We start from the raw sequence: 24,172 nt of genomic DNA, 5'->3' as shown, positions 1-24,172 counted from the left end.
AATGTGAAATGCTCCAACTTTCATGTCAGTTAACTTAACCGCTGAACACATGCCTGCATGTTACGTCATGCATACATTTTCTGACTTGTTAGATGCTGAAACACCTGATATTCTCACATCGATTCACCCATTTTACCAAACAGTTTCATATTTATATATGTGTGTACTTGTACTGCAGTTGTCACCTAATGGGGAAAAATGTCACCTTTTCAATTGAACAATAGCAGTATAGTTAGGCTCATAAAATGTCAATGCAATGGGCAGGCAGTGCTGCAGGTGTTGGCTAGAGACTGATGCAATGCTATTTCATGTGATAGCAATTTGTATGCAAAAACGCAGCATCACATGTATACATTCACTACCCACCAACGACCTACTGTGTGGATGTGAACAACTGAGCTATAGTTCTGTACTTGTAAACTACCTTTGGATGCTGAAAAATACAGAAAGGCAAAGTACATTTTGGGCACTTGTGAAATAAATTTATTTCACTGTAAGAAAAACTGGAGTTAGTTTATTCTTTCAAGTGTGATAATTTTCTTTTACATGAAATTCATTCCTTAAGAAAATTACTTACTTGTCCACCGTAATACAAATAACTGAACCAATCGGTACATCTCTTGTTCCTTCCGGCACAAGAATTTTAGCCAGGTAGCACTCCTCTAGCATCTCAAAGCCTACAGTTGCTTTGTCTGTCTCCACCTATTGAGAACAACAGTAATTATAGTTCTCTTTTGATTAAAATGGCAGTCTTCCAAATTTAAGGAATTCTATATTTAATAGATTCTTTGAAAATATTTGTCTTAAAATGTATACATAACAAATATAACTTTTAAATAAATAATTTTAAAATGTTTACAAATTGTTGCTAGGATACATCTTAAAGAAAAATAAAGTGGCAATAAAACATTCTGTCATGAAAAAGCCAGATAAGGTAGTATTTACATTTTAAGTACCTCCTCTTTAAATAGAGGATTTTTTTTTGTATCAATAAACTAAACCTCAAATAGTCACAATGATGTGGAAAAAAACACAAGTTTTCAAATCATCACAATCCTCCTTGCTTTTTGAGTACCATTTTACTAATGCTATTTACATCTTAAACAACTTTTTAACCTTCCTTGGATAAGTAATTTCTGAATATGGAAGAACCTCAATTTAACATTCCCATATTTAGCATTTTCACGAATTAAACATTTTTGGAACACACTGTAGCTAAGTGGGACTAATTCTATATTTTGTTAATTTAGATTTTTTTGAGCATTTAAATTATTTTTGCATGAATAAAATGAATAAAATCTATTTAGTCAATTTTGACAGATGCAATGTAATAGACAGGTTCTGGCTGCTACATTATCTCCTTTCACACTATTTTAAGTGCAGGTTGTCTGTGAATTTATTAGCTCATGATAGCAAGGAAAAGAAATACAAAACAGAAAGTTGTAGTCCTGCAAATGTTGTTGCTGTATCTGGACATACAAACATTTTGGACATGACAAAGGTGCCAGGACTGGCAGCAGTGAGATATGGATGCAAAACAGTGGTGACAAAAGTAGTGTAAATTCTGCCTGAGAAGTTGTGGGTCTATGTTGTTTTTTGCAGATCACGTTTCTCTAAAATGATTAGACCTATGTCACATACAAGTGGAATAATGGGATAACAGGTGCAATGTGAATACATTAAGTAAGTACTCGCCATGAAATGTTTTTCTTTTTTAATGTATGTGAACATATGAAGATTTGATCTTCACTGGAATAGGATAAAGGTGGCAAAGTGTAACAACCATGATGCTACATTCACATTCTGCAACCCATTATAAAACTTAAACAAATGTAAATTTCATATGTGTAAACAGCAAGTACTTCGCTACATTTATCACTAATACCTAAAATTAGAATCAGGTGCACCAGATTAGGTGTAAATGATTACAACGTCATTATACAGGATCTTGGAGTAGCCTGCCTTATTTAAAAGTTGGACATTTAGTTTGGGTTTGTTCTTTGTTTCTAGTGTGATTATCACCATGTCTAGATTGAAAGGGCTTTCTGAGCTCTACAGAAAGAAGTTTACAGAAGCCTATGAGTTTGGGAAAGGACTTAAAAAGAACAGATGGAAATCAACCACTCCCACTGTCCAGAAGATCATCTACAAGTGGAGAAGATTTCAAACAACTTTTCCAGGCCAGGCTGCCCCAGGTAGTCCAGCAAGACTGCAGAATGCAAGATGCTCTAAGAATTTCATCACAAGACCTACAGGCAAGACTTGCCACGGCTGATGTCAAAGTGCATGAATCAGCATTAAAAAGAGGCTGCACAGATATTTGTTGTCCAGATAGAACACCGAGGCAAGACTAAAGTTTGCCCGTGAAGACTGGGACACCTGAAACAATGTGCTCTGGACAGAAGAGGCAAACAAAGACTTATTTGTTCACAGTGCTAGAAGACCTATTGGGTGAAAAGCAAAAACAGCACTTGACAGAAGAATCTGATATCAACTGTAAAGCAAATGAAATATTATGGTTTATGGCTGCTTTGCTGCATTGAGCAGCTCACCGTCATACAATCTTCTAGGAATTCTTTACTCTAACAGAAGGTGCTTGAGGATAATGTGAGACCATTTGTCAGGAAATTGAAGCTTAACTGAAAGTGGACCACGTAACATGACAATGATTTTACAACATATCAGCAAATCCACAAAGAATGGCTGAAAAAGAAATTAAAGTTTCTGGAATGGTCAAGTCAAAGCCCAGATCTGAATACCTTCATGATGCCACGGGGGCTTTGAAACAAAAGACACTGCTCAAAAATCACACAGATGAAAAAATTCTGCATGGAGGAATGGAAGAACCTCTATCCTAGTTGATGTCAAAAACTGCTATAGGAAACTGTCAAAGACAGTTACAGGAAATTCCTACTTGAGGTTGTTTCTGTCGAAGTGTACAATACCAGCTATTAGAGGCAAGGGTGGACCTATAATTTTCATGTACAAAATGTGCACCAAGAACACAAGGATATAACTGAAAGCTTGTTATGGGCAGATCTTGCGCAAATGTTAGAAAATTTTTCTTCGTGTATAGAAATGGACATATGGAATAATTACCACATAGTGTGGTTGAGAGTAGAATGTTTGGGACCTTAAAATCTCAATTTATTTTGGGCAATATACGTGAACTATTTATATATAGCACTAGACTTGTGCTGGACAGTTGACTCGTTAAGCTTTTCGTATTCTTCGTGGTCTGTGCAGTGGTTAGTTCGTAAATGGTGAAACAAGTTAGTTGTCGAGCGGTCTTTAACGGCAACCAATTTACCACATACTTTGCAGTTTGCCGTCTTTTGAGGAACATCAGTCTTTTCAAAACCAAACCACTGCCACGCGAGTGAAAATGAACCACGTCTGGCAATTAACTCCGATGACGAGGCTGTTTTATCATCTTGCGCTGTTTGTTCACTCATTTTGAGGCAGGGAGCGACGGTAACTTGAGGCTTGCTGGACGTGCATGCCTATGCAACTTGCTTTACGCACGCGCAGTGGTCTATACTGTTGCATTAGTGAATGAACTCTGTGTTTTTTTTTTTTTGCAAAGCGAGTTACATACTCGATAATTTAATCTCGCAGATCATTAAAACAGCAATTAAGATATAATCGTAAACGATGTATATCGCACACGCCTACTGTTCACAAAAATTTTTAAATCTAACTGATTTGAGGTTCAAAACCATTGGGGGAAATAAAAACAAACCTGTTTGTTCCTAAACCTTGCCTGCTCCTACCTTTACCCCATAGCGTACTTTATGAACAAAATATTTCAGCAAAGTCCCTTTCTTAAATTACAGGTCAATTCTATAAATCAAATTTGAACAACTAAATCAAATCAAGTGCAACAACAAAGCGACTTCTGACAGCCCTGGGTAAAACCAAATTTTGAAACCAATGCTTGCTGGTCCTGCCCACATAGTGTGCTCTAATGAAACAAATGGTTAAAACTTATTAATACAGTAAGTGCTGTCTCACTGGCAGTTGCACCTTTTACAACATAAGCAAGGAAGTAGCAGTTTATAGTCAAGCAGTGAGCAAAGAAAGTAGAGAAAAAGTGATCCTTAGTGAGGCTGAGTCACCAACTTGTGCCATATGGGTGTTCAGACTAAGAAATAAGTGCCAGCAGTCTCTCAGATTCTGGACACAACATAGTTGGTACAATAAGAAATGTTTATCATCATTTATAACAGTTGTCGATGTCAGTGAGCACATGCTGCTTTAACCATTTTAAGCAATGAGGGTGTTACGTATAGCCAGGCTGCTAACTCTTCCTATGGGCATGTCAGTAAGCTGGGGGTGCACAAAGCAATGCATTCTTCAACATTTTAGTTGTTGTAAAAGAAAACTGAGAGTTTTTGAAATGTTGTGTTTAAAACCATAGGACTTGTGCTCTAACGGCTTTTTCCTCTTATTTCCTACAGTTCAATGAGGTTTATTTGTAAAAACCTCAGCATATTAACACTTAGTAGCCAAATAAAATGGAAACAAGACATTTTGCTAGATGGACAAACAGAATAATAATGTGACATATGTTTTCACACATGTAAACATCTGTGTTACAAGCAACATATGGACTGTTTCACCTGGGAACACCAACATGTATTTACCTTTACTGATAAAGTACAGTGGAACCTCGGGTCACGAATGTCTCTGAACACGTACAAATCGGGTTACGACCAAAAGGTTTGCCAAACTTTTGCATCTGTTCATGACCAAACACTCGGTATACGAACAAGCCAGTTTCCCTTCCGGTTCGTACACGCCGATGATTTCCGCACGTGTTCAGTCTCTCCCTGTGCATTCGCTGTGAACTCTTTGTGCTCTATTTCGTTTCCCTTCCGGTTCGTACGTGCCGGTGATTTACAGTGGGGCAAAAAAGTATTTAGTCAGCCACCAATTGTGCAAGTTCACCCACTTAAAAAGATGAGAGAGGCCTGTAATTTTCATCATAGGTATACCTCAACTATGAGAGACAAAATGAGAAAAAAAATCCAGAAAATCACATTGTCTGATTTTAAAGAATTTATTTGCAAATTATGGTGGAAAATAAGTATTTGGTCACCTACAAACAAGCAAGATTTCTGGCTCTCACAGACCTGTACCTTTTTCTGTAAGAGGCTCCTCTGTCCTCCACTCGTTACCTGTATTAACGGCACCTGTTTGAACTCGTTATCAATATAAAAGATACCTGTCCACAACCTCAAACAGTCACACTCCAAACTCCACTATTGCCAAGACCAAAGAGCTGTCAAAGGACACCAGAAACAAAATTGTAGACCTGCACCAGGCTGGGAAGACTGAATCTGCAATAGGTAAGCAGCTTGGTGTGAAGAAATCAACTGTGGGAGCAATTATTAGAAAATGGAAGACATACAAGACCACTGATAATTTCCCTCGATCTGGGGCTCCACGCAAGATCTCACCCCGTGGGGTCAAAATGATCACAAGAACGGTGAGCAAAAATCCCAGAACCACATGGGGGAACCTAGTGAATGACCTGCAGAGAGCTGGGACCAAAGTAACAAAGGCTACCATCAGTAACACACTACGCTGCCAGGGACTCAAATCCTGCAGTGCCAGACGTGTCCCCCTGCTTAAGCCAATACATGTGCAGGCCCGTCTGAAGTTTGCTAGAGAGCATTTGGATGATCCAGAAGAGGACTGGGAGAAAGTCATATGGTCAGATGAAACCAAAATAGAACTTTTTGGTAAAAACTCTACTCGTCGTGTTTGGAGGAGAAAGAATGCTGAGTTGCATCCAAAGAACACCGTACCTACTGTAAAGCATGGGGGTGGAAACATCATGCTTTGGGGCTGTTTTTCTGCAAAGGGACCAGGACGACTGATCCGTGTAAAGGAAAGAATGAATGGGGCCATGTATCGTCAGATTTTGAGTGAAAACCTCCTTCCATCAGCAAGGGCACTGAAGATGAAACGTGGCTGGGTCTTTCAGCATGACAATGATCCCAAACACACTGCCCGGGTAATGAAGGAGTGGCTTCGTAAGAAGCATTTCAAGGTCCTGGAGTGGCCTAGCCAGTCTCCAGATCTCAACCCCATAGAAAATCTTTGGAGGGAGTTGAAAGTCCGTGTTGCCCAGTGACAGCCCCAAAACATCACTGCTTTAGAGGAGATCTGCATGGAGGAATGGGCCAAAATACCAGCAACAGTGTGTGAAAACCTTGTGATGACTTACAGAAAACATTTGACCTCTGTCATTGCCAACAAAGGGTATATAACAGAGTATTGAGATGAAGTTTTGTTATTGACCAAATACTTTTTTTCCACCATAATTTGCAAATAAATTCTTCAAAAATCAGACAATGTGATTTTCTGGATTTTTTTTTCTCATTTTGTCTCTCATAGTTGAGGTATACCTATGATGAAAATTACAGGCCTCTCTCATCTTTTTAAGTGGGAGAATTTGCACAATTGGTGGCTGACTAAATACTTTTATGCCCCACTGTATGCACGTGTTCAGTCTCTCCCTGTACTTGTACAGTAAATTGTTCTCGGTCAAACATGCGTCGCGCAGAGGGACTTTACCTCAAAACTGTAATCTCCTCTCCACCCAGTTCCTCCTCACTTCATTCATGCCAGAACTCGACTCAAGCAAAGTTAGTTTTCTTGTTTGTTTATGGTTAGCTTTTGCATAAATTACAGATTTTTAAAATGTTCATTTTATCCCCTGTGCTTAAAACTCATTTAAAAAAAAGTGTTTACAGCAATCGGTTCGTATAGCTATTAGCGTGAACACTTGCAATGTTAGTTTTCTCAGTGTTATTCAATGTTTTTACATTTAGTTTATTATTACACTGTGCATTCTATGGTATAATTAACAATTTTTGTGTTTAAAAATCTTTAAAAAAAATATATATTTACATTCAGCTCGTACGGTCCGGAACGGATTTAATTGTATTTATATACAATCCTATGGGGGGGGGAAATTGCTTCATGTCATGACCAAATCGGGTTGCAACCAGAGTTTTGGAACAAATTACGGTCATGACCCGAGGTTCCACTGTACTCTTAAACTTAAAACTAGTGTCAGCTATTTCTGTGAAAGGTGTTTTATTTGTAATATTTGTGAAATGTTTTAAATTTATGTTTGAAAGACACCTGCATAGTAAAGTGAATGTAATACAGCACAATGAGAAATAAAATTGTGATTTACATTAATGACAGGTGCTACTTGGCTGCATTTGTAATTCGAATATGCAGTACAAACAGCAGGTGTAAAATCCATTTGTAGCAATAAAAGCACATAAATTTGTTTACTCACAAAATTAATGCTTCACGAATGAGACTCAATGAGATTAACAGCAAAAAAAGATTTAAATCTTCAGAAATTTACATGTTTAGGACTCCATCAGTGAAAAAATTGTGTGTTTTGCATTGCATTTTGCAATACAAGTTTGCATCTACTGCGATGAATAATAACTTGAATTCAAACTCATCTGTGAAAGAACTTAATACTGACTATATTTAATTTGTCTGAAAAAGTTGATAGGTAACAAGATCATGCCTCGATTTTGAGAAACTCTACTGGTGGACCACCCATAGTCCTTACTTTAGAAAGATGCTTACTGATGCAATTACTTTTTCTATACAGAAGGATTTTAATTTACATTGTTGCTTAATTTTAACTGTTATCTATCAAAAATTTTATATTGACTAATGTTTCTTTTTGTTAACCAGAAAGCAAAATACCCTGTGTTGAAATAACATGGCACATAACAAAAAAATTGAATTTTAAATTATTTATTATGAAAATAGCACATTAATGGTCTACAGTACATGCACTTCACAGCAGTGCATATTTATGCATCCTGAAGAAATTAAAGGCAGTCTTTTAAATACAATACAATCCCTCTTAACAGGCCACCTTGGGACTGGACCCATGACCGGTTGCCGTTTTGGCAGGTTAATCCGACGCATACCTATTTTCATGTAGAAAAATATTTCTAAGGTATGTACTGTACCTCTTTGACATTCCTGAAGAAACCATATCCACAAGGCTTCATCCACGATTTCGCACACGGGTTTTTTTCTTGTACAATGACTGGACAGTGTGGTGTAGCGGGTCCACAACTCAAGTCAAAAAGGCCAGTTTTTAAATAAATAATCGCCGCACTCGCGGCTTTGTGAGTATGTGTGGCTGATCGGTTCCCGGGGAATTCGTGATGCGGGCAGTCCTAGCTTAAGTGCACAGGTGAGGAGTCGTCCGCATCCGTAATTGTTCCTGGGAACTGCTAATTGCCACATCTGATCCACGTTCCCGTGATAAATAGAAGCGCGAGGCGGCTAGGGGGAGAACAGGAAAGAACGGGAGGTTAATGGAGAAGGAAGCAGATAGAGAAAAGCCAGTGCAGGAGAGTGAGAGAGCGTGAGATGGAGCAAAGGCAGGCAAGCTGGGAGGTGAACCCCTGCTGATGAGTGTTTGGCCGACACTCGGTGGGGCTGAAGAAAGCTGTCACTCCAGCTGAGAGATCATGGAGCTGGAGTGACCGGTATTGAAGACAACTGGCCATCGAAAGGCAGCAGCAGTCGTGGAGGCTTTGGGCTGGTTTAGCCCCAGCGTGAGCGCCCTGGCCGCAGGGGAAAGAACCCAAGTCTTGGTCCGGATGGAGCCCAATGTAGCCAGGGATTGGAGGACTACCGGACCAGTGTGGAAGGCAGCTGCACCTGCAGGTAGGGCGACTCCCCTGATGCGAAGCACGATGGGAGAAGCAGGGGAGCCGCCTGGTAGAAAGAAGGCGGCACCATGGAAAATTCATAAAGGAATATGTAAACGGAAATCACTGAGCGTAGGAGCCCTATCACCTTCCAGGAAAGAAAGAAGTGCACACATATAATATAAACAAGAACTCAGGATTAAAAAAAATGTTTTTTTATTTTAACAGGCCGGTTAATCCATCGGCCAGTTAAGGCGAGGCCAGTTAAGAGGGATTGTACTGTATATATAAAATATTAAAATAATATTTTAAATATGAAACTTTCCATTCTCACTAACTAGTTGACAACCCTATGACAAACAAAAATACATGCCACAATGACTCATCCAGAGGTAAATTTAGAAAATATATCGAAGTGTGGGTTATGTTATGCACCAGGACTGACACATTGAATGTCACTATTTGAATTATTATTAAGTATTAAGACTTATTCAAAGACAAAAAGTGACATTGAAAAGTATGAGAAAGAAGGGTTGCATGTTTTATTGCAACCCTTACTCCAGACATGCTATATAATACTATGTTATTTTACAAATCTGTTTTTGCATATCACTTTACTCATCCTTTTGGAAATGTAAGAATGGCTAGCTTGTATTGTCATTAGTAAAACAGAAAGCCTTCTGTTTCTAGCACACAGCCCATCACAATACATTGTAGCACTAATTTTGCTTCTCCACTCACTACATAGTTCTTGCATCTATGATCATACTAAGAACAGATTTTTAAACATTTCCCTGGCAACCTAAAAATATCAGTGTTTTCCCAAAGTAATTTCAGTTTACGTTTGAACCCAAGCTCTCCGACTTAGTGCTGAATTATATTAGTGCTGTTAAGCATCCATCATAGTAAGGAAAAGAAAAATGCTTCCTTTCATATAAATGATAACAGAAAATAATAAAAGGAAAATATGGCAATTTTTATAACTAATTTAAAAATTACAATTTAACAATAGAATCCCCGAAGTCTACGAAGAAAGTCGTAATCCTGGGCCACCTTAAATTCCATCACACCTCCTCATCAGCGTCTTTGTATTGCAAATGTGTCGATCAGCACTGGAAGCAGGCAGCCTGCTCACTCATCTCCCCCTAGGAGACAGTTGAAGTCAACTCAGTAGTGCTGGGCGGTATACCGGTTCATATCGAAAACCGTTTTTTATTTTTTTTATGATATGGATTTTTCTTATACCGCAACACCGGCTTAAATTGCCTAAACGATGTTCGGAACGTGGCGCAGCGGGAAACTGTTCAAGTGGGACCTTTTTCACTGCTACACCGCTAAACACAGATTTGTTGCACTAGGGCTCTTTTTCACTGCTACACCACCAAATAGGTAGCGGTAGCATAGGTATTGCGTGGTGAAAATGGACAGAGAACATTCCGAAACTGAAGCCGACGATAAAGCTGAACATGATGAACAGAAGAACTTTTGCCGAAAAAAAGGAGTCACGTCTGTCGCCTGGAGATACTTTAGTTTTAAAAGGTCAGATGTGTAAATACCGTTTCTATACTACTGGATAATACTGCAAGCCAAGTTGTACTTGTTTTATTTATTTTCAATACAGTGTAATGTACCTGGGTACTGTGTAATAGTGTGACGACATGTTGACTTTATTCTCGACATTTCCACTTTAATCTTGACGCTTATGACGAGAATAAAGTCGACATGTTGACTTTATTCTCGTAATTTGTCATTAAAGTAGAACATCGTAAACTAAACTTCATCGTAAAATGAATATTTAATTTACTAGATTTTCTCAAACCCCGTCATAAGTTATATAGCACATTAAATGCTTTGTGTTAAGTGATTCTTAAACTGACTTCTTCTTGCACTAAGAGGAGGCGCCGGCAGCAATCGCCGCACAGAATACATTCACTTCATGATCTTCCTGCTCTCTGAACATTTAGAATGCTAAGATAAATACTTAATATAATTTTCATGGTGAAATGCACTAAAGCATGCATTAATCACATGGGGGCACGGCGGCGTGCCTGCCTTGCTTTTGCATGTTTTTCTGGTGGGTTTACTCGGCGTGATTCAGTTTCCTTTCAAAGTCATGTAGGATGTGGGGTTTTGTTGTGCTATATTGACCCTGCTAGTGTATGTTTTGCTTGTATTCATCCTGCGATGTGCTGGCGACTCGTTCAGAGATGGGCGCAACTCTGAATGGATGGCATAATTAAACATGTATAACGAAGATATTTTTAAAGTTCTGAACACTCCGTGGGCTAAGTTTATAACTAGTTTTAATTTCACAAAGACGTTTATTGTGTGGTTATTGGTTATGTGGTGAAAGAAAAAGGAAGGATAGGAACTGGGGGTTTTGGTACGTCAGATAGAGACAGCATGCATGCAATAAAGATAGCCCGCTCAGAAGAACATGCATTGAATTCTGTGTTCGTGTCTCCGACCAGCAGATCACAAACCCAACATTTACACAATATTTAAGTTAAACCTGTGCGATAGCTATTCATACATCCAGTTTTTTGGAGCCTCGTCATACCTGCCATAAAGTTCTCTACACTGAACATACACCTGGGGACCCCTTACTGCGAGGGAGCAGCACTACCGCCTCACTACCGTGCATGTGTAATACCTGCTTTAATGCATTTCATCATGAAAATGATATCAAGTATTTATCTTAGCATTCTAAATTTTCAGAAAGCAGGAATATCATGAAGTGAATGTATTCTGTATGGTGATCGCTGTCTTCTCTTAGTGCGGAGGAAGTCAGTTTAAGAAGCGTAGTGATTAACCACTGGGTCGGGGAACGTAACACAAAGCATTTAATGTGCTGCATTAATTTATGACGGGGTAAATTAAGTAATTGATTAAACATTGATTTTAGGAACAAGTTTAGTTTACGACATTCTACTTTAATTATGAAGTAAACTATGAGAATAAAGTGGAAATGTCGACTTTAATCTCAACATAAACGGCGAGAATAAAGTGGAAATGTCGACTTTAATCTCGACATAAACGGCGAGAATAAAGTGGAAATGTTGACTTTGATCTCGACATATAGTTTGTTTTTTTTCCCCAGTATAGCTTAGCTTGAAGCAAGGTCCATATTAATGCAGTTTGCCTAAATGATGGTTCAGTTGGTAAAGATGTCATCACCAAGTTGCACTTGTTTTATTTTATTTTAATTTGGTGAATACTGTGTAATGCACCTAGTCTTGAAGTAATAGTGCAACTATCAGTAATAATACTATTATTTATTTTATTGTTATTATTTATTAGTTTAAATATTATGCAGTTTAATGATGATAAAGTTGTTTAAAAAGTCACTTTAACGTGTCAGTGGAAAGAGATTGTTAACATTAACAGAAAGTGTAGTTGGTTTACAAAAAATATTTACTATTTATTCCTTTTCTAAGACATATTCGGTGCAAAACAATTTTTGACAAGCACTTCTGGATATTTTACTAAGTCCAAATGCCTCTTTGTATGGTTGAAAATATGTTGTCAAAATTAGTTTGTTTTTGCAAAATTTGTTCAATAAAAAGGTTCTATATTTTGACTGCATCTGTCATGCAATGTGATACCTTCTCCATTAGTGCCACCCCCTTGAAAACTATCACTTTATGGGGCAATGCAAAACTGTATTAATACTTGTGTGCACATTAAAATGTTTTTTTTTGTACAATGTACAATACTCTTGACAGTGGAATAGGTTATTCTTAGCCAGTAATTGCAGTGGAAAATGTGGTTAACATCCACTCATGCATGGGGAAAAAAATACCATTGAATACCGTGAAACCGGGATAATTTAGAAAAATACCGTGATATAGAATTTTGGTCATACCGCCCACCCCTACAACTCAGTTGCTGAAGTCTCTTTATCTGGAAGTGAGGTGTTTGAAATTGTGTAGGTTGAATAATATATTATTATTTGGAATACACACATTTCATGTGTGTTCCGTGTCTACAATGATCTGGGTAAATGTAGGATGACAGGAAACGCGAGGTAAGAAATGTTGGAAAAATTATCAGTCTTCTGTTTTAGATAACTAAAACAGAAAATTTTTCATCTTACTGTAATAATGACAAAATGCCGGCATGAAGTGCATGATGTGTGAAGACTGAAGTCCAAATATCAAATAAACACTTTCACAAAAGGTATAACAAACAAGTGCGCTTTTATTGAAGAATATAACCAAAGAAAAAGAAATCGTTCAATTTTGTCATTACTGCAGTAAGATGGAAAATTTCCTGTTTTAGTTATGTGTTCAACATTTCTTGTCTTGCATTTCCAGTCATCCTACATTTACCCAGATCATTGTAGACACAGAACACACATGAAATGTGTGTATCCCAAATAACAATATATTATTTACACTATACAAGTCCAAATGCCTCACTGCCAGGTAACCTTTGGCGTCTGAGTTGACTTCACCTGCGTTGGTGGCGGGATGAGCAAGCAGGCTGCCTGCTGCCTGTGCTGATCGACACATTTGCAAGGCAAAAAAGCTGATGAGGAGGTGCGAAAGAATTTAAGATGTCCCGGGATTATGCCTTTTTCGTAGGCTTCAGGGATTCTAGTGTTAAAGAGCCTTTTCAGTGGTAGCAATGCACATTCAGGTCCCTGTATTACTTTTTAGCTACAACTTTATAAGGCAAAAATGAGACTCAGTTGAGTTTAGTCCATTATGCTATTCCTGTAGGATATTTAATGTAAGTTGCAACATGTAGCACATTTAGATGTTTTATTTGTGAAACATGTATAGACTCACAGTGCCTCAATTTATATACAGTTGTAGTCAATATTATTGGTAAACTTGCATTTTAAGTATATCATGTACAATATCTCTTGACAAAATGTGGGAGGTGAAACAGCTTTGGTCTATATACACTCACTTGTTTGATACAGAGTAGCACATGGTCATATAGTAACAAATAAAAAGGAAATGTGTTCATGTGTACTTACTGCTACAAATTTGTTCACAATGCCCTCTAAGTGATTATATACAGTATAAAGAATACCTTTCTCTGCTTTGTAAGAGTCACTATCTTCCTAAAACAAAATAAGGCATTGTATGACCTCACTGCTCCACAGTACAGCTGAGGCATAAATAGACTAATGGAGAGGCACACATTAACATAGGACTAGCCCTTGTAGTTCAGGTAAACCTTTCTAGTAAACTGTTTAAAGTTAAACTAGATGCTGCACAAATGGGATTTAAACCATTTAAAACATATAGCATAATTCTGAATCATTATCCAAGCTTTAATTTTAGACTTGCTAAAATGACCTTGAATTATATTGCATATTAAACAAAAATAAAGTAAAAACAAAATAAAATCAGACATGTGATGCATATATATACTCCTGCAACTATAGAATTTGCTGAGAAAGAAAGGCTCTTTGTGACCAAACTTAGGATTATGGATATTTTGCACTGTTCTCAAAACCATTTTGCAGAAAACAGTAATACAGTGGAACCTTGGTTCACGAACGTCTTTGTACACGTACAAATCGGTTTACGACCAAAAAGTTCGCCAAACCTTTGCATCTGTTCACGACCACACACTCGGTATACGAACAAGCCAGTTTCCCATTTGGTTTGTGCGCGCCGATGATTTCTGCACATGTTAAGTCTCTCCCTGTGCATTCCCTGTGCAGCGAGCAAGAGAGACACACACAGACACACACACGCGCAAGAGAGACAGAGAGAGAGAGATGGCAGCATAAGGGCTTGTTTTTAAAGAGAGATTCCAGCATTGTTTTAACCTCGTTGTATTTAATGAAGACTTTTTTTCTATTGGATTTTAACCTCCACTTCACTTCTGTTTACAGCGATCGGTTCGTAGCATGCATTGTTGCAATGTTACTTTTCTTGGTGGTTTATTAAATTACGGATTTTTTTAAATGTTCATTTTTTTCCCTGTGCTTAAAAACTCATTAAAAAAAGTGTTTTTAGCGAGTGGTTCGTAGCGCTATAGCGCAAAATCTTGCAGTGTTAGTTTTCTCTGTTGTTCAAGGTTTTCTCAGTGTTATTCAGTGTTTTTACATTTAGTTTACTATTACGATGTACATTCTGTGATATAATTAACTATTTTTGAGCTTAAAAATCTTTAAAAAATATATATTCACATATAGTTCGTATGGTCTGGAACTGATTAATTGTATTTACATACAATCCTATGGGGGAAATTATTTCGGTTCACGACCAAATCGGGTTACGACCAGAGTTTTGGAACGAATTATGGTCGTGAACCGAGGTTCCACTGTACATGCTGCAATGCCCAAGAAGAAAAAATATCATTTCAATAGTCATTTGCCACTGTGGTGAAGTACATCAAGGGTCCATGGCAGTACAAGGTTTTTATAAAAACGGTATACTTCAGGCTTTGTTGTTGCAGATGCGTGCCAGCAAAAAGCCGTGCTCACACTACGGTTTAATGGGTGTCACACATGTGCACATGGGAGGCAGCTAAAGGGCTCAAAAGAAGGTAATCCCCGGTCAGACCAGGGATTGGCAGAGTGCACTAATCCTTTTTCTTACAGTATCTCCCTGCAGACCAAATGCGGGAAATTCCGCCTGTCTCCCATGACATCACTTCCAGTTTTGCCCCAGAAGACGTCACTTGCAGACCAGCAGAAGAGCCCACCACTTAATGAAAGTAATTTCCACATCCCAAGAAGTCGCAGCCCCATGATCTCATTTCCAGTTCTGGTCCCAAGATCCTTCCTCCTCCTGTTTTTTATCAACTATATATCCACCATGTTTCCTAACCTGTTCACTTATGTTTTGGACTCTTGTCTGTAAAGACCATTTCAAACTTTTCTATCTGCAGCCAACTTTCAATTATATGGGAAACTTCCAAAACCTTTTTGTTGCGTCAAGCCTTAATTATTTACCAGATGGGGAAATTGGCTGATTGCTCACTCACGAGTGAGTGCAGTGAGCACAGCCATTCACATTCCGTGGGTCATTATGGAAAGCATCCACCCTCAAAAGGATAAAAGGAGTCTGAAATCAAGATAAGAGTAGATCTGCAACAACTAGTCAACGTAATCGACAACGTCGACTGCAAAAATTCGTCAACACATCATAAACAGAACCTTCAATAGAGGCTCCAGTCACAAAGAACCACATTGGTTTTTGTAACTGCAATGCACTACATGAACTTCTGGGGGCAGTATCGTTTGTTATTGTTTGTCAAGACTGCATACCAACGAAGAAGAATGTCTGAGGAGAAGAAGACTGTAGAGGAAAATAAACTTGGTTGCAATGGCGAGTCGGATTGAGGAGGGGAAAGGAGATGGTAATAGAATTGAGACAGAAACTTTCTAAAGTACTTTTTGCACCAGCAACTTGTTGTTTGTATTTTCACTATCCAAGTCCATTGTGGTTCATGACCATCAATGTCCCGGGAAACAGGATGTGTCAAGGCTGCAGGCAGCCAGGGCATCACAGCCACAAATTGTCATTTAAATTTAAATGGTTCTCTCTTTCAGCAAAAATCTATATTTTAATCAAAGGGATTTCCTATAAAATCACCACTGACTTATTGTGGTGCATTTTGGAATGCAAACCCCTTTTCTAGCAAACTAACGTTCCAGTACATTTGAAAAAGTTGCATTGTATAAATAAGATACACATAACAGTTAAGAAAAATAGCACACTGCTAAATTGACTGACATAAAATTAGTAGTAATAAAATTACCTCTGCTAAAAGGTCTCCCTCATTTATTTTGTCTCCTTCTTTCTTCTCCCATCGAGCAATGGTCCCCAGTTGCATGGTTGGAGAAAGTGATGGCAATGTTACCTGTAAGGAAAAACATATTCTGAACAATTCTTAAGGAACTGATTTTCTGTTTAGGAAAAACGTCTGAGAAAACAACCTACAAAAGTCATTAAAAGTGCATGGATCAATTCTGGTTTTTTGCTTTTTTTTAATCAATGTGTATGAACTATCACAACTACTTAAACACAGTGCCCATAGAATATATGACCAACTACACACAAGCATGCATTTTCCATTGTTGTCAACAACAGTATTAAAGTTAAAAAAAACAAGTCAGTAATTAAAAAAGCAAATAAAAACTCCCCATGCCTTTGGTTCTCATTTAACTACATTCCAAATCATGTACAATCATGTACAAAAGCACTTTACCTTCAACCATTGTGATTCCAAATATCCCTAAAGAATATCTGTTTTTCAGGTAGACACCGAATGTTTTATTTAATTTTTTTCCTAAAAATTGATCATTTTGCTTTTTCTCACTTCAGTATCTGTGTTTAAAAGATTTTATTAAAGGTGAAAAAAGATCTGACATTCTTAATATCAGCCTTTATATCAACAGAGAATTTGTTTGTGTTGATAAACATTTAAATTTACTTATTTGGCTGATGCATTTATCCAAGGCATCTTACAACATCTGAGATACAACTGGTCAAATTTCTTTTCTTTTTCCAGTTAGAGAAAAGGCAGGTGAAGTGATGTGTTCATGGTCACATGAAACAGGAGGTTTGAAGTCCAGAGCCTTAACCACTAAGCTAATCTGCCTGCAAAATAATGACAGGCAATTTTATTTCTTTCAGTCAAGCACAGTAACGGAAAACTTGAAATATATTTTAACCAATTCAGAAAATTAAGTTTCAAATGTATTTAAAAAATGTGGTCTTTACAAGCATTTTTCACTTCAGTGGTAAACAGATCAACTATTACAGTTTACAGGTAACATATACACTACATTTCAGATAACTTCAATGTTGATGGAATACACTCTGGCCCTCTACAAACGTGATTTGAATTAAGAATGGATGGACTGATAATTCAAAATACTCCGTAACTAAATCTGAAAAGTCAAAAGACTTTAACATGATGCTTAGCTGTTGCCCTGAATAAACTAGCAAAAAAGCACTTCAAAATAATTGCCGATTACTCTAAAATCTAACAGTGTGCAACAAGATCTATCAGTGCATACTGCAGGAAAGATTTTATTACATCATGTACATATGATAATACAGAAAAGCAATATTTATTTAGTGCGCGAATGCCATTCTGACAAATACTAACAGTTAAAATTACAGCTTGGAGTGTAAAGTGCGGAGACCTCAAAAACATTCGGCAATTCTAAATGGAGAAACTGTACCCTGCAACCTAAGCGTTCCTAATATTTCTGTAGCGTTATATACAATGTTCAAATTAAGGGTTGCGAACAAACCTGCCAAGGTTAAACAGCTAGCAGCTGAATGACAGTTGCCTTTGGCAAGTTTCGTTCTGTTCTACCTTTCCAAGCGACAAACACAGACCTTCCGATTAGAACAGGCATGCAGCAACTGCGGTTTACTCAAACGCTAACTGCAATTATTAAGCAGAAATAACCCTTATTATGTATGTTACTATTATGTTTACCTCTGTCAGTATGTTTTACAAGCACAAAGTAGATGAACGCTCTCACCTTCTGATGCGGCGGTAAACTATACCACCTTCGTCCAGGCGCTCCTGGGCAGCCCTCATTCCTATTCCACCCTTGACCGACAGTGTTATTCCTCCTATCAAGACTGACAGACATGAACTTCATTTTATGGACTGGGCCGTTATGGTATAACCGAGGCTGGCTGCTACCCGAAGTCCGGACGGAGAACGAACTGCAACCATGAGTAGACCGAGGAAGACCGCGGGTAGCATTTCTTAGCTGCAATACACAGCGGAGCATTTTTCTTTTGTTTTAAAACTGATATTAACTCCTCGCTGCAGTCCAAAGTGACAGGGTCTTCTTTATTCTGGTCTTGTTACCACAGCCCCGGGTAACCACAGTTTGCATTCAGTTTTCCAATGACCTACCCGTCCCTGCACATGTCACTTTACGGCAATACTGCTGCAAATTTTCCCGGCCTCGTTCGCACGGCACCGCAGATCGGGTAGCGACACGCACCACCTCCTACCATAGATATCCATATGTTACCTAGATAGGTCCAACAAGTAAAGTTAGACATCTTACTACAGGCGACTGAAAAAAGTTTATTTCAAAATGCAAGTTGTTTAAAATGTTATATAAAATGCTATTTTTAGTTTACAACTAGAACATTTTTCTCTCTGAATGCCACTTTTTAACTGGTATTTCTAATGAAGAAATCATTCGCTTTCAGTAAGTACTTCCAACCTATTTTCATTTCACTTGATTTTCCAAATTATTTTAAAATTACTTAACCTTTTATTATCTGAAAAAGTGTGCTCCTTTTAGGAATTCTGCAAACGAAACACATCTCAGTTTATTCATCTTCCCAATATGCTTGCTCCCTTTCAGAGTTGCAAGTGTTTTCAGTTTATGTAACTGTTAAACAGCTCCTAAAATGTAAATGTATGATTATTTAAAACAAATCTAGGAAATTTGTTTTCCTACTATATCTAAAAAATAAGCTGTCATGGTAAGAGAAGGCTCTAAATTGGACCACTGTGCACCATTGTGCCTCATAGAGGGTTAATGTATAGGATGTATAAATAGTATATTTAAAGTAAAAACAAGAGTTCATTATATTTGTTTTTTTGTGAGTAGGTCAGACTCTGTCACATTAAGAGACTAATTTACAGGTCAGTGTAAAATGCACTATTATTAAAGGTCGGTAGCGAGGTCGGCTGTGGAGATCATTAAGGGCTAACTTCAATGAGCATGTTTTCTTCAGCGAGGAACAAATAAAATCCATTGGCCTCAGATAAGGATTTTAATTTTTTCTATATGATGAAGTGGTGCTTGTCACTGTTTTACTCTGTTCATTTATTCCTAATTTTCCATTGTAATAGATGGCATACATGGACTGATATCCTGGCCTGGATTGAATAATGATCTTTACCTGGCTGGGAGGTCAGTGCAATGGGAGGACTGGAGGAGATAAGCATTGCCAAATATTTTCCCCCAATACACTAGGTGGCAGCCTATCTGGGTTAGGATTTCCAAACGAATGCTTGTAGAGCATGCTGGGACCTGTAGTTCCATGGAGCAGCACTGTTGGATTTTGTGGCAGCCACTGGGGGAGTAGCCAGGACACGATTCCAACTTTATGGGACTTCCAATTGACCCAGAAGTACTACAGGCTATGACCTAATGCTGGAAGTACTCCTGGGTTCACAATAAAAGACACTGCTCAACCTCATCTGGGCGAGGTTGACTCTGTTGTGAAGAAAGAAAGAAAGAAAGAAAGAAAGAAAGAAAGAAAGAAAGAAAGAAAGAAAGAATAGTGCTTGGTTTATGTCACTTTTGATGCCTTTGTGAAAGGTATTGTTGCTATTAAACTTAAACCAGGACTTGTGTCTGTGAAGTTGTGTTTGGGGTGTTTCAATGCCCCCTGGTGGACATGCCATGTATGTTGTTGATTCACAGTTATGCTTTGTGTGTATTAATTGTATTTCATAAGTTAATATTTTCAAATAATTGCACTGATTATATTAATGTGGTGTGTTTTTGAGCACATGGTTTTCTTTCAGACATCATAACTTCACCTGCACTTTATTCTAACTTTATGCCTTGAAGAGTTATTGTTAAAATTGTACTTTTATATGTGTTAGTTTTAAATAAAAAATATGTAACTTGTTTAAAGGTGCAAGCATTTTTAATTAAATGCCTAACCTTTGCTACAGAAATTTGGCATAGTCGGCAAGATAATTAATTTAATTGAATACAGGTGATTCTTTTTTTTTATTGGCAAGTCAAGGCAGGTAGTGAAAAAAAGGGAAAAAAATATGACAAGCACAAGTTCACCATATACAAGAAATTAAAATCTTTATTTGAGGCTGATAGATTTTATTTGTTCCTCACTGAATTTAGCATATCCTGAAGTTAGCCCTTAACGATCGCCATAGCACACTTCACTACATATTTCATACTGGTCTGTAAATTAGTTTCTAAAAGAAACAGAGGACGATGTAGTCTCAAAAAAAGGTATCAATCCCGTATTTTTCTATAAATACCAATTAGTTGGTACATTTATGGAAAATTTCAACTTATCCCTCTCCCTGACTATTGTTCCAACTTCCCAGATGCTTCAAATTGTCCACCATTATGCCTATACCGAAAAATAACTATTGCGCTTGCTTAGGTGACAGGAGGAGGTCCAGCATTTATCACTTTCATCATTAGCAAATCTTTGAGAGATATACTAAGGGTTTTAGTTGCCTGCTTCTATGGAGAAGTTGTTGAATAAGGAGAACAAATGGGATAATGACAGTCATTGTGAAACAACAGAATAACAGTGCAGTATATTTTTTAAAGAGCAGGTCATCAAAGTACTGCAGATGGGAATAGGGAATGTTGTGAGGGTTATGATGAGGGATGAACCAGGGATCTGTTTTGAGTCTGTTGTATTTCATGATAGTGATGGAGGTGGTAACCAGAGAAGGTTGTGAAATATTGCTGTTATATACCAATGATCTTATTTTGATGGCATAAAGTGAAGTGGAATTGAAGGAGAAGATACCGATATATAAAGGTAATTTGGAAGTAAAAGTCATCAAGATAAGTGCAGGAAAGGCCAAGTTGATGGTTGAAGGTGAAGGGAAAGTAAGCATGAAGAGGTGGGTGCCCATCCATACAGTTTATGTGGTAAAAGTGCCAAATGTACAATTTGTAGTTAGTGGGTATATAAATTACATTACATAGTGGTGAACAGTCTGCTGGCAAACACTTGAGGACATTTTTTTTTAGAAAGTATGCAAATAGAGGGCAGCATGATGATGTAGCAAGTGCAAATTTAGATATCAGCAATGAACTTTTTTTGGAGAGAGTAGGGAGTTCTACTACTTAGGTGGCATGTTGAGTGCAGATGGAGGTGCATGCACAGCAGTGATAGCAAGGGTAAGAGGTGAATAATGAAATTCCCAGAACTCTTCTCCATTCTGACTACTAAAAGAGTTATAAGGTACATGAGGCTCAGTGCTTGAGTTGACTATGCTAGAAAATTAATAAAATACTAAGGACATTAGAACAATTTTGATGAAAATAGACTATTTTGCCCAACAAGCTTTCCGTGGGCCTCATGTATAAATGGTGCATATGCACAAATATGTTGTGTGTGTCTGTTTCCTCACACACTTTGAGATGTATAAAAGCTACACTTGCCTTAAACCTATGCACATTTTCACATGTTTCTGCTCGGTTTAACAAACGGAAGGTGTCAAAGAAGTGCTACTGTTTCTGTGTGGTGTCCTTTCTTTTTTAGATTTGCATACATGGCACAAGATTTATCAATCATATCGAAATTAATTGCATTGAACTGAATTTAATTCACTTGACTGTAATTATTCTGTAACAATATAATGGTGCATGGAATGGCCAAACTATTCCAAATACCATAGTTTCTTTAGTGTTAGTATATGTTTAGTGTTTAGCAAATTAGCAAATGAAAGAATAAGAAGAGAGTGCATATTTATAGATAATTATAGATGACTGGTTTCTAAGTCGATTTTGATTTCCAAGAGCTATCCTCTTGGAGCTGTGTGCTGAACTGGCACCAGCTTTACAAAGGCAGACTTTGAGGAATTGTGCTGTACCTGTTGCTTTGTAAGTTTTGTCCACCCTTGAGTTTTTAGCCACAGGAGCTTTTCAATGTGAACTTGCTGACCAATCGGTATTTCACAATCATCACTGAGTCACGCCATGCCAGCTGTATAGGATGGTATTATTTGCTTGTCATCCAGATATATAAGATTTACTTACACTGTGGTTGAACTGACAAACATCAAAGTGCAATTTGCTGCAAAGTCTAGTTTTCCAAATGTAATCGGAGTGGTCAGCTGCACACACATTGCTATTGCAATGATGCTGGACAAGTAACATCAGCCAGGGATGAATCACCAAAAGAATGAGCTAGCATTAAATCATCTATAGCAGGAGAGCCTATATAAATGGCAACTTTGCACAGTTGCAGGTGCTTTTTCCAACTAGGGTGGCAAAAGACAAGCAGTTCTTTTAAGGATAGCAAATCATCTTAAAGAGCCATGTAAAGAACAGAGAATTCATTCATTGTGGCACTCAGCACACACGCTACACTATAAAGGTGCCTTCAGAGAATGAATTTGTTTATGTTGTGATAAAAAGTCACAAAACAACTATAAAGAGTTGGGGATTGGCCCTGTATATTGCTGTGGTGGATAGCAAACTGGTCAAAATGTCGAAATAAATTCAAACAGTTGACAAAATACAAAGGATTGAGGGTTGCTTTTATACAAGAACATGGCTGCTGTTAATGATCAAAAGGGAAGTGACGTCATCAATGGAGGACCGGAAGTGGCATCATCATCGGAAGCCGGAAGTGATGTCATCAATGGGGGACCAGAAGTGACGTCATCAAGAAAAGCCGGAAGTGACGGGGAAGATAAAGTAGTGGATGAATAACCATTTTCTGGAATGTGAACTGTTGTTGGTGAGTGATTATTTGTCTTTTTTGGTTCTGGAAATTTAGAGCCAGAGAGGCATCAATATCATCAAACAACTCTTCATCTGTTATAACTTCACTCACCTCTGGGCTTGTTGACAGTCTCCTAAGCGCTCGTGTGTGACATGACCCCCCCCCCCCCCCCCCCCCTCAGCCCAGACCCATCGGGTCGGGCGGCCTGCACCGAGAGGTCAAAGAAACGGGAGAGAGCATCGGCGTTGGCCTGGAGAGAACCTCGACGATAGGTGACTGTGAATCTGTAAGGTTGTAACTCCAGAAACCACCTAGTGACACGAGGATTAGACTCCCAATTCAGGGCCATCCACTGTAAGGCAGCATGGTCCATCACAAGAGTAAACTCCCAACCTAATAGATAGTAACGAAGCTGAGTCATAACCCACTTAATAGCCAAAGCCTCCCTTTCCACTGCCGCATACCTGGTCTCCCGGTCCAACAGATTCCGGCTAAGGTACATCACGGGGTGTTCGGCACCATCGATGCATTGGCTCAACATGGCACCCAAACCTGTGTCCGATGCATCGGTCTGGAGGATAAAAGGAAAAGTAAAGTTAGGAGATTTCAAAACAGGTGCCGAAGTAAGGGCTGATTTCAAGTCACAAAATGCCGCTTCAGCAACTTCAGACCATACCACTTTAAGAGGAGCTGTATTCTTTGTCAAATCAGTGAGAGGCGAAGCCCTCTCGGAAAAACGAGGAACAAAGCGACGGTAGTAACTTGCTAAGCCCAAGAAAGCTTGCACTTGCCTCTTTGAAATCGGACGGGGCCATCTAACAATGGCATCAATTTTAGAACACTGTGGCCGAACCGTCCCACCACCCACCAGATAGCCCAAATACTTGGCCTCATGCAAACCAAAGAAACATTACTTTGGGTTGATCCGAAGCCTGGCTTGAATTAGCGTATGGAGAACGGCAAGATCCTGCTGTACATGATCCTTTCACGTGCTGGAATAGATGATAACATCATCCAAATGGGCGACACTATATGAATTGTGGG

General features: G+C 38.3%; 1 protein-coding gene across 1 annotated transcript in view; it reads right to left on the bottom strand.

Moving 5' to 3' along the window:
- dlat (dihydrolipoamide S-acetyltransferase (E2 component of pyruvate dehydrogenase complex)) overlaps positions 1 to 18,612 on the bottom strand; it is a 46,341-nt gene extending 27,729 nt beyond the window's left edge. Inside the window, exons 1-3 of the mRNA XM_028810236.2 lie at positions 18,187 to 18,612; positions 16,446 to 16,547; positions 578 to 702 (exon numbers count right to left, since the gene is read on the bottom strand). Of these exons, the coding sequence (XP_028666069.1) occupies positions 578 to 702; positions 16,446 to 16,547; positions 18,187 to 18,444 (485 nt within the window). The 5' untranslated portion in view covers positions 18,445 to 18,612. The remainder of the gene's footprint in view (positions 1 to 577; positions 703 to 16,445; positions 16,548 to 18,186) is intronic.
- Positions 18,613 to 24,172: the final 5,560 nt, after the last annotated feature.

The sequence above is a fragment of the Erpetoichthys calabaricus genome, chromosome 9 (assembly GCF_900747795.2).
Source record: "Erpetoichthys calabaricus chromosome 9, fErpCal1.3, whole genome shotgun sequence".
Classification (NCBI taxonomy): Eukaryota; Metazoa; Chordata; class Cladistia; order Polypteriformes; family Polypteridae; genus Erpetoichthys; species Erpetoichthys calabaricus.
The sequence above is the reverse complement of the archived record's forward strand: the minus strand, read 5'-3'. Positions and strand labels throughout refer to the sequence as shown.